This window comes from Eptesicus fuscus, chromosome 4 (genome assembly GCF_027574615.1).
Source record: "Eptesicus fuscus isolate TK198812 chromosome 4, DD_ASM_mEF_20220401, whole genome shotgun sequence".
Lineage (NCBI taxonomy): Eukaryota > Metazoa > Chordata > Mammalia > Chiroptera > Vespertilionidae > Eptesicus > Eptesicus fuscus.
This window is the reverse complement of record NC_072476.1, coordinates 18,392,199-18,409,426: the sequence shown is the minus strand read 5'-3', so window position 1 is coordinate 18,409,426 and position 17,228 is coordinate 18,392,199. Positions and strand designations below refer to the sequence as shown.

The 17,228-nt window shown below is 44.0% G+C and overlaps 1 protein-coding gene across 2 annotated transcripts in view; it reads left to right on the top strand.

Annotated features, from left to right (window-relative positions):
- Nucleotides 1–17,228, top strand: part of GRIN2A (glutamate ionotropic receptor NMDA type subunit 2A) — a 366,833-nt gene that overhangs the window by 301,480 nt on the left and 48,125 nt on the right. For both annotated transcript variants that reach the window (XM_054714240.1, XM_054714241.1), the window contains exons 8-9: nucleotides 3,131–3,360; nucleotides 12,058–12,218. In XM_054714240.1, the coding sequence (XP_054570215.1) occupies nucleotides 3,131–3,360; nucleotides 12,058–12,218 (391 nt within the window). The remainder of the gene's footprint in view (nucleotides 1–3,130; nucleotides 3,361–12,057; nucleotides 12,219–17,228) is intronic.

Genomic DNA, 17,228 nt, shown 5'->3' with positions numbered 1-17,228 from the left:
AAATATTAAAATTGAAGTGAGTTTCAACTTTAGTCTGTGTAAGAAAATGGCTTTATAGAATCTACTTTAAGAATATCATCCAAAGTACTGCATCATAATTACATTCGTTCAATAATAAATGTAATTATAAAATGGTATTTTCCCCCAAAGAGTTATATTTTCCTCTTGACAGTGCCTGACCTTAGTGCAATGTATTTGACAAAGTGGCAATCAGTAGATAGGAAATTGAATTGGGAGGCATTCATTGGCTATAACTTATTAAGAGGCTCCCACGCAAGCCAATATTCATGTCATGTATATAAACACATTACATCATTTTGAGTGAATTTTCCCCAGTGCACAATAAATTCTAAGTGGATGGTATATTAGAAAGGTGCCAGGACCAACTCTCCTTCCTGAAAAATGACTTGAGGTTGTAGAAGACAGCAGATCTTCAAGGTACAGTTATTCAAAAACAAGATGCTTTAATTCGCATATATTCTTTCCCCACGGAAGATCCAATGTTGGAAACAGCCAACCGGTCCTGGGAATCTATTAGGAACTTTGTTTTATTGTTCTCCTCCCACTTCTTTTTCACCACTGAAGCGTGGTGATTACTACATAAACCATCTCCAATCAACCAAACATAGTAAAAATACCATAAAAATCGTGTTGAATTTGAATGGGAGCATCGTCCAGGTCTTCACTAACAGGATGATGCAACGAGCAAGTAAGGAGCTTTCTGATAGAGTGGAACCTGAGACGATTTTCTGTGGATGGTCAGTTAGAGTAGGTCTTCAAAAGTGCAGCTATTTATGAATTTGTGCACTTATTAGGTGACTGTTTGTTGAGTGGGTGCTATGTGCCAGCCACTGTACTGGTGCAGGGGATAACGTGGTAAATTGGATAGAAACTTCCTGACCCTCGGGGACCTGGGAGTTTAGTTGTGGAGACAACATGTAAATACATGAATTAATAATCACAGATTGTAATAAATCTCAAGAATAAGGGGGGAAACAAAGTGAAATGATGGAATGGAGATGCTACCTAAATAAGATGGTCAAGCAAGAAAGAACTTTTGTAAGAGGTGATATTGGAGCTGAGACCTGAAGAATGAGAAGAGTTCAGTCATGAGAAAAGCTGAGGGAAAGGCATTCCATGCAGAGAGAACAGCAAATACAAAGGCCTTGGCATGGGACAGATCTTGATATGCTTAAGAAACAGAGAAGATGTGAGGGAGAGAGGTGGACAGTGGTTTAAGATGAATTCAGAAAGATAGGCTGTTGACTGTGGTAAGCATTTCAGGTTTTCTTCAATATATAATGGAAAGGAAGAGGGGGAAATGAAACATGGCCAGTGTGGAAGGTCCCTGGAGCCACTCTGTCAAGACAATGGGAGGGGTGGCAGCATTGGAAGAAGGGGACCAGGTAGGAAGGTGTTACTGTCCCCAAGAGAAAAGACCACAGTGGTTTGGACTTGGATGGGGTAATGGAGATGGAGGTAAGTGGATAAATTTGAGATATATCTCAGAGAATAAAAAAAAATCATTCAGAGGCCATCATGTGCAATAATTTCTCCTTTGGCTGAAGCACTCACGAGAAGATTATTGTAAAGAAAAGAATCTAGCATGCGAACTCTCTAGCCTTTCCATTACATCAGGGCTTTCTATTTCCTGCTCAACTGCATGTGGAAACTCAGGAAATAGCAGCTACTGGTTTCTTTGTGCAAAATGGGTTTTGCTTCCATTTCACTGCACTTCACGGGAAAATTATATAGCCTAGTAACAGTATTCATGAATCAGGAATTCCCAAAAGTCTCGGACAGATCCTTTGCAACTGCCCGTTTCTGATTCCCCAAGCGCTGCCACTTCTGATCAACATGCACTCTTAATAAAATGAAGTGGTTCGTGAAGTTAAGTGGATTGACTCTCATTATTTTTTCTTGAGTTCTCGGCCTGTTGGGAATGAGCCCAGAAGATCATAAAACTGGGCAAAGAGAAACAGGAGAGACTGAGGTCGAAAAGAATACAATTAATTGCCTTTTCTTTTATGCGTTGTGTATGGATATCGTAAGTATTGCTGTAGCCTGCATTTGGCCTCCAGTGTGGGAAAAGCCTGTGTCTCCTAGGCTCCCTGCCCAGAACTTCATCACTTCCATCAATCTGCATTCACTTCTGCCACTTTATTTATTGCCCACTCTGCCTGCATCTCCAGCTGAAGTCTGAGTAGATCATTTTTCTACATCTTCATTTACTTAAATGGCATAAAAATTAACCTTCTGTTAAAGGAAGACCTTTTCTACAATGAAATGAGGGCATACATTGATTTTTTTTTCCCCTCTTGTGCAAAACAGACCTGGAAGCCCTAACATGTGCTTTTTCTGGTCTGCATCCTCCTCACCCCACATTTCCACATGTTGTTCTGCCTCTTGAGTTAAGTCTGCTGCAGGGAGCCTCTGAGAATCTTAGGGACATGAGTGTGTCAGGGTTCACGGAGAGGAAGAGTGCCCTGATAGCGCAGTTCGTTTTCCATGATCCTGTAACCAAGCGTCTTCCATCTGTGAAGTGTTTGAAAAATTAAGCCCTATGGTTCTGTTCCTTAATGTCTCCATTTGGAGAGAGTTTCAGTGGGGTTTAATTCCTATATTGTGAACACTTTACATCTGAGTGTGAATAGGAGCAAGTGCTAGGGACAATCGCAGGAGAATACCAAACACCAGTCCCACTGAGTTGCACGGTTCTTACGCGCTGGCACATGGGGTGAATACCGAAGCAGCCCCCCTCCCCGTCCCACGTTCCTGTAAAGCTTTCTTTACGTTTATCGAGGAGCGAGCCCTCCCAATGGAAATCAAATCCAAATTTAAAACGGGTCATAACACGACTTCTCACTCAAACCCACGTTTTGCATAATCATTTCTTGTTTTTCTTTTCTTTTCTTTTAAGAAACGTGGCAAAAACCCAGCTAGATAGAAATGTAGGACAAATTCTAATTTTTAAAGGAAAAAAAGGAGACATGGTGGCTGTGGTTCTGAGGCAATGAAGGGACACAACTGACATAATTCCATCTTCTAGCAACCGTCAGTGGCCATCGCGTAGTTATTAAGCACTCACATTTTGGGAAGAGGCTGAGAATGTCCTTTCTGTCGTTTGCAGCACCCCATGGGCCTTCTTTTACGATTGGAAAAGCTATATGGCTCCTTTGGGGCCTGGTGTTCAACAACTCCGTGCCTGTCCAGAATCCTAAAGGCACCACCAGCAAGATCATGGTGTCCGTGTGGGCCTTCTTTGCCGTCATATTCCTGGCCAGCTACACGGCCAATCTGGCTGCTTTCATGATCCAGGAGGAATTTGTGGACCAAGTGACTGGCCTCAGTGACAAAAAGGTAAGGTGACCTTGCTATCCTCTCTGCCTGAGGGTGGATCGCACATGCTCTTCCCTCAGAAGGGAGCAATTCAGGCGCTGTCATCCAGACCCATCCACTCAAGCACAAAGGCAGAGGATTTTTTTCCCTCTCAATTTAAATGGTATTTCTGAAAATGCCAGGAACAGAACCATAGCTTAGCTCTCCTAGATCTGAAAGGTTCCAGATCTAATTTGGGAGCAGTTTCCCCACGTTGTCAGTCCTTCTATTTAGATGCTCTTGCCGGTGATGAGGCCCTGTGGCTCAGGGTTCCAACTCTGGTTGCAGTCCATCCTTTCCGGGAGAGTGTGATGTCGAGGAAGATCCTGAGCCTGGACGAGGACAAACTTGGGGTGGAGTGGGGTGCTCTAGGCTATAGGTACCTCCTGATTCTGTGATCTTGGAGGAGTCTCTTAAAGACTCCATGCCTTCGAGTCCTCATCTATGACATGAAAATAAATTATCTCTAAGCCCTACCCAGAGAGGAAGCTGACAGCTGCTTTAAAAAAAAAAGAGAGAGAGATTTTTATTGATTTTAGAGAGGAAGGGAGAGGCAGAGAGAGATAGAAAGATCAATGATGAGAGAGAATCATTGATCGGTTGCCTCCCGCGTGGCCACAACCCGGGCATGTGCTCTGACTGGGAATCAAACTGTGACCTCCTGGTTCATGGGTCGACGCTCAACCACTGAGCCATCCTGGCTGAGCCTGACAGCTGCTTTTCACTCTGTGGCCAGTCAGCCCCATTTTCAGCACGCCTGGCTCACCTGAAATGTCTCAAGGGACTTGAAAGGATCAGTTTTTCATTTCCCACCAGTTCGTTTTACTCAGACACCTCTCCCATCCTCCCTCATGGGGCTGTGCTTACTGCTGTGAGACGGGAGTGATCACACCTGCTCTCATTCTCCCCTGAAATGTAAGGCAGTTTGCAGGGTATGCGTGGCTATTCAGAGATGCACAGAGAGGAAGAAAGGAGGTAAACGGGGTGCATCCTGCTATTGAAATTCTAGCCTCCAAAAACAAATCCCAACTTGCTAAGCTCAGCGGTATGGGGATTGCAGCGCTGCAAAGATTTTCTGTCTCCTGTGTGTGGATAATTTGTCTCTATAAAATCTCACTATCGCGTCTTGTTGACATAAGTCTACATATAGGCTTTTGGCATTCATCAATAAGTTGCTGAATAGAAAATCAGTCTAGAAAAAGCCCTAACAGCTTTTCCGTGTTATCTGCTCTGGTTGAAAGAGGGACAGAGGAGCCTGTCATCAGAGAGATGATGAGGGCTTGGAGTGAGTCACCCTCACAAAAGTGCCATCACCTTAGGCAGTGCGTGGCCTCTCCCTGATGGCTTCCCACTGTAGCTTGAGTAAATGCCATCCTACACACCATGGCGACAAAGCCCTTTATTTTTTGGCTGAAGCCATATATCCCCTCCCTCTCCATCACTAAGGCCCCCTCTCTGTTCCTTAAAAACTCCAAGTTCATTTCCAACCCGGTGCCCTTGCACTCTGTGTCCTCTGCCTCCAGTGTCTTCCCATTCTCGTCGCTGGTTCCCCCATGACATTCAGGTCCTAGGGAAGATATCACCTCTTGGGAATGGTCTTCACTGCGGTGAACTTGGCAGCCTGAGCTGGTGCTCCCGTGAAACTCAAATTGCAGTAGGAAGAAATAAACAGCAAATAAGTAAATGTAAATGGAGACTATCCCAGGCAGAAATGAGTGCTATAAAGGAGATAAAACTAATGAGATTAAAATTGACTTGGGGAGCTCCGGTACCCATCAGAAGATGAGTGGATAAAAAAGTTGTGGTACATTTACACAATGGGACACTACTCGGCCATAAAAAAGAAGGAACCTCTTACCTTTTGCGACAACATGGATGGACCTGGCGAGTGTTACACTAAGTGAAATAAGCCAGTCAGAGAAAGATAAGTAGCATATGATTTCACTTATATGTGGAATCTAATGAACAAAATAAAGTAACAAACAAAATAGAAACAGATTCATAGATACAGAAAACAGACTGAGAGCAAAAACCCACACACACACACACAGCAAAAAACTCATAGACACAAACAACAGTATGCTGATTACCAGAGGGAAAGTGGGGTGCAAGGAGATAGAAGAGGGTAAAGGAGAGATAATTGGTGATGGAAGGAGACTTGACTTGAGGTGGCAAATGCACAATATAATATACAGATGATGTAGTATAGAATTGTACACCCGAAACCTATATAATTATATTAACCAATGTCACCCCAATAAATCAAATTTTAAAAATTTAAAATTGACTTGGGGAAGGGGATATCAGGAGAGTGCATATGAAAGAGTTATCTGGCACTTAGTAGGTGCTCAGTTCATACTTACTGATGAATGAAGAAATCATGGTGTTGGACACTATCGGCACCCCTCCACTCCCCGCCCCCACCCCGGTTGTCCTGAGATCCCTTTTCCAGCTCTGTGCGCCCAGCCTCACCTTTGCTATAAAGCAGTGATTCTCAACCTTCCTAATGCCGCGACCCTTTAATACAGTTCCTCATGTTGTGGTGACCCCAACCATAAAATTATTTTCGTTGCTACTTCATAACTGTAATTTTGCTACTGTTATGAATCGTAATGTAAATATCTGTGTTTTCCGATGGTATTAGGCGACGCTGCTAGCGGTTCTCAACCTGTGGGTCGCGACCCCACAGGTTGAGAACCGCTGCTGTAGAGCCTAAGACCATCGGAAAACATGACCCACAGGTTGAGAACCGCTGCTGTAGAACCTGAGATCATCGGAAAACACAGATATTTACATTACGATTCATTAACAGTAGCAAAATTACAGTTATGAAATAGCAACAAAAATAATTTTATGGTTGGGGGTCACCACAACATGAGGAACTGTATTAAAGGGTCGCGGCATTAGGAAGGTTGAGAACCACTGTATAAAGGCTCATACAAAGGATCTTCACAGTATAGTTACCTTTGGGCACAGGAACTGTGAATGCCTGGGAATGTATGTTCTCCCAATCTTTCCAGTTGCCTGTAACCAGCCATAACCAGTGTGAGGGTACAAACGCCCAGCTGCTCTGTTGCTTCCAGGCAGAGCAAACTCAAAGCAGTTTCCTCTCCAGAGCTCCCTGCTAGATCAGGCAGAGGCTGAGACTTTGCCTAAAATTACACCCTGGCTTGGCTTCCTCCCTCCCCTGACCTCCTTCCCCTATTCCCTCCCTGGTTTCTCCTGGCACCCTTCCTTAATAAGTCAAGTTCGCCTAAGTCCTTGGCTCAGGGTCGACTTCAGGCTGACTCCCACCTGAAGCGTACGGCATCTGTGAGGCAGCAGATAAAGAGAGCCCCTCACTTAGAGATGGAAAGCTGGGTCCCATTTCCTCTCTGCTACATACGGGCTCTGAGATGCTTTCCTGGCATGTTACGTGTCCTGTCTCCTTAACCCTCCCTGTCAATTGGGAATCCTACTTGTAGGAGGATGAAAGGAGACTGCAAGCATGCAAGTGCCTTGGCGCCTGTAAGTCCCCCACAGGCACAATGCCCCGTGACCCAACTCTATCACATTATGGGAGCAAAGGTACAGTTTCTAGAAGAAGTGACTGGAGGTGCAGGGGAAGCACTGGGGAGCCATGTCCTGGATGCGAGGATATTTTAAGAAAACCACTGGCAGTCTACTCTGCTTTTTGTTGCTATTTTCAAAGACGAGGGGGAAAATCCCCTGCTACATAGTTTTGGTTCTAAATACTATGGCCGCTTGTGGGAAAACTAATTAGAACCACTAATAATTTGACTGACCTTCTCTCATTTGGAAACACCTAGTAACAGATACTGCGTCCTCATGGGACACAGCTCAGATGCAACCTCAGAGCATCAGCGGCAAGCAGAGAGCTCTTTTAATTAAATGTTTGATACAATTAGATAAACAGCAACGTTCTTGGAGGAAATAAGCTAAATGCTCCCAGAAGATTAATAGCAGATACGCCGAGAAAGTTTGCACAATACAAATCTATATTGAATCCATTTGTTTTAATACTGTTCACAGTGGGTTTCTCTCTCTCTCTCTTTTTTAAAACACCAATACCTGTGTAACAGCTCAGGTTTACAATACATTAGCCATTTGCAGGATTAGTACTTGCTGGGCTGAAGCACCTTTGGAGTCCGTGGTGTGATCAGATGAGCTTGGGTTTAAATAACAAGTGGGCGGATTCACTGGTAGGTGCTCCCCTAGGAATTATTAAAGGAAAGTTGGAAATCCAAACTGTTGGGACTCACTATGGTAGGGAAAACCCATCTTTGGGAGGCAGCTTAACATAGTGGGAAGAGCAATGTCATATTTGGGGTCAAATGGACCTGGATTCAAATCCTAGCCTTGCCATGTAATGGTTATATGGCGTTCAGTATGTCAGGATCCCAAGGCTTAGTTTCCTAATAAAAGGGGGGGAGGGAGGGGATTAATATCAGCTGTCAAGGTTGATGTGAGGATTAGAAGTAACCTACTGCTTCTTCCCCGCCCTTCTCTTCGTCGCCCTCCTCTTCCTCATTGTCATCATCCCTGACTGATTCAACCATTCCTCACTTCTGGAGTCTTAAAATGATATTGCCCTGAGTTGGCCTTTTGTGACAACAATGGAGGGAATTGGGGGAATTGCCCCTGGTTCTCGTGGAGTCATGCTGCCTCTGGGCACTGCGGTCATGCTGCTGGTGGCCCTGGCCCACCATCCTTATTGATTGAATGGAGGCCTCTGAGCCTCTTAAGGGCCATAGCTGTTTGATGCTGACATCAGGAAGCCTGTGGAACTCCACCAGGGGAGAAGACTGCACTAGAAATAGGGCCTCTAGTTGCCAGTGTTCCTGATTTACAGCCACAGAAGACAGATATTTCTAATAAATGTGTAGTGTTGTTCACAAGAGGAACAGAGAAATGTCCTGGTCCATTGCCACGTTCTTCCGACACAATTTATTTCCCAGACCAGCATCTCTACTTCCTCCATCATAAATTGCTTGCCATGTCTTAATCACTTGGACGACTTTCAGACCAGGCCACATACTGGATGAGGAAAATCTTTAGAATATTATAATCCTCCAATCCTCTGTTCTCCACGTGGAAGGACACTGGCTCATTATGTGGCTAAAGGCATGCTCAGCAACAACAGGTGATGCGTATCAAGCATGCAGATGCCAGGAAGTGTTCCAAGCACTCTGTGATTAATCGCAAAAGCAACCCCCAATTTACAGACAGAGAAACTGAGGTCTCAGAGAACGTACGCAGCTGCTCACAATGACTGCGTTCCCAAGTGGCTCATGAGAAGCTGAACGCTCTGAGCCCAAGTTCAAGGGAAGCCAGTCAACAAGAACAGTGAGGGCGGCCTGGGGAAAGAAGCCATGAGGGGTTCCACTGGCTCTGGGGATTGTGATTGCATTGTTCTGCAGTCCTCCTGGCCGTGTAAGCCTCTGCATCCCCCGTTCCTACGCTAAAGCCCTCATTGGTTTCTTTCTATGTGCACGGGAAACTCCCTGGGAGAATGTGGCACAAGAAACTATTCCTCCAAGAAACACGGAATGTGTCCTTGACACCAGGGCCTGGGACTCAGGAGATGAGTCGTGCTTGCCCCTCTTCTTCACATTGTAGCCCGTGACTCCTTAGCCATGAAATTAATGTAAGGGGGTGTGACCATTCAAAAAATAGAGCATAATGGATGCCATCCAGTATGTAGAAAGAGTGAGCACTGGGAATTAGTGTGTGTGTGTGTGTGTGTGTGTGTGTGTGTGTGTGTGTGCAAGGTGGCAGTGGGAGATGTATTGTGAGTCATGCTGTAAAACCTTTGACAGCCGTGAGTCCAGTGGGAAAGGTTCCTGGATCCCGGTGCTGGGCTGACTTCTGTGTGGATAGCAGTACAGTCAAGGCCAGTGGAGAATGGGAATTCATCACAGAGGCTGATGATCTGCCTGTCGCTGTGCAAACCAGAGGCAGGGACGAAGGGGACTCTAACAGAGCTCCTCGGCTCCTCTGCAACAGATGGGGAGGGAAGTAGAGGCAGTTAGTGAAATTGGCTCTCTGGATGATTCTGGAGGTTGGGAGCGAGCGGCTGCTACAACACCTAGATTTATGAACTGCCACTGTTGTCTCCGTCTCCCAGAGCAGGCAGCTGCCCGGCGAGCAAGCCTGGGCTCGGGCCTCATCTTCTTTCAGTGATGAGTTGAGTTGCTGCTGGCTGGGTTGAGTGCAAAGAGCATTTTATTATTCACACACACACACACACACACACACACACACACACACACACACACACACACACACTGCCCGCCACAACACTCAGGAGGCTCTCCTTTGGACAATGTATGGCCACTTCCCTCAAATCCTGTTGTGGCAGCTTATTAGGCAGCAGCAGCTTAATTTAGGCGAAATGGTTTTCAACTGGAAATTTTAACAGTGAAATGAAGTCTGAAAAAAAAGAGAATAATATATCTGGTTGGCCAGACTCTTGGGTAAACTTGCATGTTTTCTCTGGCAGTTCTCAGCTCCGTGGAGGGCATGCTGGCCTGGAAGTCCAAGGGGCCTCTGGATTCTAGCCCTGGTTCTGCCATGGAATCGCTGGGTGTCTTTTTCCTCTGTGGGTCTCAAGGTCCTCACCTCTGAAAGAGGAGGGGCTACTAGCATGATCTCTGAGGAACAATGGAGGTTAGACCTTAGCCTGTTGTCTCATTACATCACTTTCTACTTTCAGAGTTTTATATTTCACAAAAAACTGAGGCCCACGTTCCTTTTTTGTGCCCATAATGACAATAAAAATGAAAATAATAATAGTTTAATTTTTGAGTGCTTACTCTGTTTCAGGCACTATTCTAGTTACTTGACAAATGTTATAATTTTAGAACTTCCCATTGACCTTAAAGGAGAGGTACTGATATGTTTCCCACTCTACAGGTGGAGAATAAATGGAGGCAGTGTGAAGAGAAGTGCCTTATCTAAGGTCCCACAGTTTGGAAGTGATAGAACCTGATTTCACAACCTGTGGACCTGAGCTCAGAATTGTAGCCATTGGCCTGTGTTGCCTCTAGATTTTCATTGTGTTTTGGGGACTCAGACCCAGTTCTCTGGATTCCTAATCTAGTTGGGTTGCCCCAAATGCTGAAGTTGTGAATGGACAGTATCAGCTAATCATGGAAAACTAGTGGAACATGGACAGTGAGCTTTCAGGAAGGCTGGAGGGCCATTCACAACTTGGGCACCCCCAGGAAACTAATGCTTAGTAGGGACATCAGCTCAACAAATGTTCATGAGCCTTAAATTATGCCTGGAGTATGTTAGGCCTCCAATAATATTGCATGTATGGATGAATGAGTGAGCAGAGAATGAATCGGTGGTGACATATAGTCATTGTAGGGGAAGAAAAATAACTTTTCCTCTCATCTTCTAGGTTCCTGGCTGAGAATGCCCCTCTCCCCCCAATAATAAGAGACAATTAATAGGAGAACAAACAAACAAATTTAGTAACAAGTGTAACTCCTGTATGCATGGAAAATACCCAAGAAAACTGAGTAACTCCCTTAAATAGCCCAAGCTACCACCTTAAATACCATCTCCAGCTAAATAAAGACAAAAGATGGTGGGGGGTGGGGTGGGGAGAGACCAATTACCCAAGGTTACCAGGAAAAGCACAGTTAACAAGGGTATGTTTGTTATGTTGACTTAAGTCAGTTGCCTTTTCCATTGGTAAGAGTTCCTAGAGATTTAGTCATCTTCCTCTTTGAGGTACAGCAAGAAAGACACCCTTACAAATGGAGATTTTCCTCATAAATGTAAATGTCTCTCTCAGGAGGGTAACTTCTACTTGGTTTTCAGAGCTTCTCCCATGTCTGCTGTTTTTTGTTTTGTTATTTTGTTTTTTAATAATCAGCCCCAAATAGTCCTTATGCCAAAGAACGTATTTTGGGGTGGCAAAATCTGCTCCCCTTCATCATCTTCTGAGTGAGGTGAAGGTCATTGTAAACGGAGTTCAGAGTGTTTGGTGGGAATCACAGAAAATCCTATATAATAAAAGGGTAATATGCAAATTATCCCCTTTGGAGTTTGACCAACTGGGAGTTCAACCAACTGGGAGTTCGACTGCTCGCTATGATGTGTGCTGACCACCAGGGGATGGTGCAGAATGAAGGAAGGACCTGGCTAGCAGCCAGCAGCCAGGGAAGGAAGGCCCCGGCCAGCAGCCTGCAGCTGGGGGAAGGAAGGTCCCAGCCAGCAGTCCAAATGCCCTGATTGACCCTGATTGCCAGCCAGGCCTAGGGACCCTACCCGTGCACGAATTTCGTGCAGCGGGCCTCTAGTTTTATCATAAGATGGATAAATTAACCAAATGAAAATAATACCTTCATTCCTGCTCAACCAACATTTCCTGAGCTCTGCCAGGTCCCCAGTGCCCACCACTCGGCTACTGTCTACAATGGCACCAAAAAGTTCAGTCCAACAAGTATCTATTGTGTGCCCAGCCAGTATGTACTGAGGAAGAACGTGGAATGAGACAGACACGGGAGCTCACAGACCAGTGGGAGATGTGATTAAGAAGCACATAACTGAATGTGTTTTTGCTGTGCTAATGTATGTATATGTTTAACTCCTGACACAAGGAAAAGTGATGGCTGACTTCTTTTCTTCCTCCTCTTCCTTCTTTTTCTTTCTCTCTCTCTCCAGTTTCAGAGACCTCACGACTATTCCCCACCTTTTCGATTTGGCACGGTGCCCAATGGCAGTACGGAAAGAAACATTCGGAATAACTACCCCTACATGCATCAGTACATGACCAAATTTAATCAGAAGGGCGTAGAGGACGCCTTGGTCAGCTTGAAAACTGGGTAAGGATGGTGGCTTTTTTTTTTTTTACTCAGCAGGCCTGCTAGCTGATAAGCCTCACAGAAAATGATTCTCTGTATGCCTTGGTCCTTATCTGCCCCCACTGCATATTTTCTGGAGAGCTGGGCAGCCAGATGCACCCCAGTTAAGGGCTGCTTTTGTTAATCTGATGAGCATCACAGGTTTCCTTCTGCGTTGTGTTAAGGAAAAGCAAATCCAGGACACTTTGAAATGCAGAGAGCCAGTGGGGTTTCTTAAACTGATAAAGAAGTTGGCCCAACTCTATTTTACCCAAATAGAAATGTTAAAAAACAGAATTCAACTGAATACCTTGGGGGTGGGGAAACTTTCTCCTGCTCCATTTAGTTCTTCTGGCCAGTAGAATAATTAGAAGGACATGGGCAGATTAAGAGGAGAAAAATCAAGTTTAATACATGCCCACGGGAAATTCACATAAGCATGAAAATTCCAAGGGCAGTGAGGTAAAATGAGGTATATGTGTCATTCTGGACTAAGGAGTGGAGGGAGAAGGGGCCAGGACTTCAAAAGGAAATTAAGGGGCTTTACAAGGGGATGAAAAAAGTTAATGTTTAGTAAACAGATGTTTGCTGGGCCACCTTGAAACAGTGGGACATGGAGGACTCGGATCAAATGGGCTTTGGTAGGTTCCTCCCTGCCTACTGCACCGAGTCACGTTAAACTATAGTTATCTATGCTGACACCCCTTCCCCAGAGCAGGTTCTTTTAGGCAGGAAAGGGGCGAGGACAAGGTTTCTTTCTGAGCCTCCTGGGCCTCCATTGTATTTAGTTTAAACTAATCTGCATGTCAGAGTGGCACATCTTGGGGTGATTCGTTTTGAACCCCCACTGTTTATTTAAAGATCTAATTGGCTTTATTCGATGATTCATAAATTGGGCAGCATCCTATCTAACAACTAGAAAGGAGTTCTAAGGAACTGTGCAAAATGGAAGGCTTTTTTATAGGCAGAAGGGGGCAGGAAAAGAAGTTTCTAGCAAAAAGTGGATCATTTCATGCTAGGTCACTTTCCTTTGGGGAAGGGCAGGTAGTCAGGCAGATTACCTCAAGTGCAGACCAGATTGACTGGTTAAAGGTCACATTCTTGGGAGAAGCTGAAGCCGCAATTAAGTCTTGGTTTGCTGATGTGGGGCTTAGCATAAGTGACTCCATTTTGGGCCTGTTGTTTCTTACTTCTTCTTCTTTTTTTTAATAGAAAGATCTAAGGAGATTGAGAGTTTATTTGAAAACACAGTACTATATAGATTTTTATCTGATTTTAGGTAGAAGCTTTTGGGTGTAACTTTATGTGAAAACTAACAGTATAACATTGATGAAGGAGAAAGGCAATATGGAGAGAAAAGCAATGAGAATTCAATCTAATATTCTTGTGTACCTGTGGCATGCGTAGTGTAGCAGATGCAAAATTCCTGAGGCTGTAAGAAAAGACAGCACAGTGGTTAGGAGTTTAGGCTGTGGAGCTAGAGCTCACTTCTCCCCTGCTGTTACTTGTGGTGTGCACTTGGACAGTGTTTCAATGGCTCTCAGCCTCATATATAAAATGGAAATACTACTAGGAATGCATTGATAGGGGTTCCGTGAGAAAAGATGCCAGCAAGCATTTCAGAAATCTCCCGGCACAAAGAGTTGACCTGATTGTTAGTGTTGTAATTTGGTGTAAAGGTTCAGTTCTATGCTGTGGACTTACCAAAATATCAGGGACATGCAGAATACATTTTTGAAAGGGTGTCACTAAAATGTTCTCTTTTAAATGAAGGAGCTGTAATTAAATTAAATTACATGGAGTTTCCCAGTCACAGGGCTTCTTGGCAAGTGAAATGTGACTACAGTGCATTATCCTGAGTCCACAGCCCCTCCTCGGGCTGTTCACAGGCCCTCTGTAAAGGCCTTGATGCTTCTGTGTCTGGCAGGGCAGAGGGGCCTCCTCTGAACCACCAAGCCCAGGTCTCTGCGTAATTCCCCAGGACTTTGGGCTGATAGCAGTTTGTCCTTTCAGTATCAGAATCCCTTTGGTATCCTGACAGGGGCTAGGACAGCATGTATTTGGATGTTGAGTCCATTCCTTACCCAAAACTCATGGACATACTGCTCATTCTTGCTTGCAGGGGTTTTTCAAAATGTTTTATGGAGCTAAAAAAGGCAGAAAAATAGCCCTAGCCGTTTTGCTCAGTGGTTAGAGTCTTGGCCCTCAAACTGAAGGGTCTCGGGTTCGATTCCAGTCAAGGGCATGAACCTCGGTTGCAGGCTCCATCCCAGGCCCCTGTTGGAGTGCATCTGGGAGGCAACCATTCAATATATCTCTCTCACATCAATGTTTCTCTCTGTGTGTCTCTCCCTCACCTTTCTACTCTCCCTAAAAAAAATCAATGGAAAAAATATCCTTGGGTTAGGAACTAACCAAAATATGCAGGAAATATGTTTGATGGCTTTGTACAAACTGACCATCAAGGTCAATTAACAAGACATCATCAACCCCCAGAACTCTCCCACACCCCACCCTGCCAACCACAGCCTTTTCCAGTCACTATTTTCCATGGACCATCGTCTCTTCTAAAGTAGATTTTTTTTCCCTGTTATTCTAACATATAAATAAAAGCATACCATATGGTTTTTTTTATTTGTTTGTCTTCTTTTAGCTCAACATTCTGTTTATGAGATTGTTGCATATCACTCCAGTTCTCTCATTCTCATTGCTGTATAGAATTGCATTGTGGGGATATACCACAAATTCATCTATTTCTTCAAATCTTGATGAACATTTGTGTAGTGTCCCATATGAAGCTATTATGAGTGATGTTTTGAAAGGCATTCTCGCATGTCTTTTGTTGCACAAGTGAGTGCATTTATCTTGGTATATACCTAAGACTGGAATTGCTAAGCTATAAAATGTATGTTCAATTTTAGTAGATATCGAAAAGACACATTTTATATCCCTTTCCATCTTAGCCATGGGAATGGTTTTTATTTGTTTCCACTGTGGTCTTTTCATGAACATTATTTTTTTCCTATTGGTTTGTTGTTTTTCTCCCCCTTAATTTCTATAGTAGAAATTTGTGGTATGATTACAAATGCTTTTCCCCAATTGTTTGTTTGTCTTTTGAGCTTACGGATGATATTTTTTTCCAAGCCGACTATTATAGTTTGTGGTCACATTTCCCAGTCCTTTTTTATGGCCTCTGGATTTTAGGTTGAAATTCAAAAGCCCTCCTCACTCTGAGGCTACAAAATAGTTTTCTCCTGTTTCTTTCTATTTTGGTTGCACTTCTACTATTTGGAATTTTTCTGGGTGTAGAGTGTGACATATGACTCTAACTCCTCATATGATTACGAGAACCCCATTCTGAGAACAGCCACCACAGAACAGCACAGGATCAGACAGACCGTGCTGATGTGGCCTCCACTTCTGTCTCTCAAGTGTCTATTTTGCCACAGTTGGAGGTCTTTGTCTTCCCTCTCACATCTTGTTTCCTTTTTACATTTTTCATTAGGAAATATATTATTTTAAATATGAGGTGTATGATAAAATAATTTTGCAAGAGTAAGTATAATGAGGAATAATACATAATAAAATGAACTCCTCATGGACTCAACACCAGCTTTTAAAAATAGCCATTTGCCTCCTTCATTACATGCAGCAGCTCTAGAAGGTTCCAGCCCTCTGGAAGGTAGAGGTGGGTGTGCATATGCTCCTGAATTGTTAATTCCCCTAATAGCCTAAAACCCAGTGAGCCTTGAGTTCGACATCCCAGAGCACATATCCCAGCGGTTGGGTCCCACCCCTCCACCCACAAGTCTCAGTGACATCCACCTGTTACTTAGCCAGGAGTGTGCATATGTGCACCAGGGTCAGTAAGATGGGGAGGCTCCTTCATAGATTGTAACCTCTTGGAAGAGTCTAGAACACAAGAGGGGCTTTGGATTATGGTCGAATGAGAATCCCAGCTTGGTTTGAGTCTTGGCTCTATCATTAGCAAGCTGTGGCTTTGAACAAGTGTTACCTCTCTGAGCCTCAGTTTCCCCATCTAAATAGTGAGAGGATTGGAAGCTTCATCCTCTGACAATAGTTCTAAGATTCTTTTATTTATGTTGAACACTTGAACACTTATTTAAAGCTCTTACAAATTCAAAACCCAGACACACTATATATATAAACGGCTGTCGGTTTTGCAGAAAGGATTTAGATTAAGGCTGGAAAGCTGAGCGTCTTCAAACCTGGCCAGTGGATTAACCCTACCTTCATCACGGTTAACATTTGGGCCCAACACAGAACCTTCTCTCCAGTGATAGAGCCACAAATCTGCATTTTAACAAGCATCCCCCACCCCCTGCTATGGGTGATTTTGATTCTTGCTAAAATTTGAGAGGTTCTAAAGGAGCTCAATAATCACATTTTATTGAGATAGCACATAAAGATTAAATCAACCAAATGTTTATCAATGGGATCTAAAATTGCTATAAGAAGAACATAGGCAGCAAGAAAATTGGAACTAAGCAGTTCAGTTTCATTGCTAATTTAAAATGTATAATAAATTTCAATTAACAATGAAATGCATTCCAGTTAAAGCATTCAGTTACAGAAATTATCAGGTAAATCAGTGAGAAGATAGGATCTGATGTGCAAACATGGACAGAAATAGGATTTTTAAGGAATAGGTTGATTGTGACATGGGAGGCACTCCTGAACCAGATGGGGATGAGCTGTTCATGACCCCAGGCTTCTAGACCAGTGTTTCTCAAGTCCTAGCCTGAATCTGAAGCAGTAGGGGTGCTAGTAAAAATGTTGATCCTGACCCAGCTGGCGTGGCTCAGTGATTGAGCATTGACCTATGAAGCAGAAGGTCATGGTTCAATTCCCTGTCAGGGTACATGCCTGGGTTGTGGGATCAATCCCCAGTAAGGGGCGTGCAGGAGGCAGCTGATCAATGATTCTCTCTCATCATTGATGTTTTCTCTCTCTCTCTCTCCCTCCCTTTCC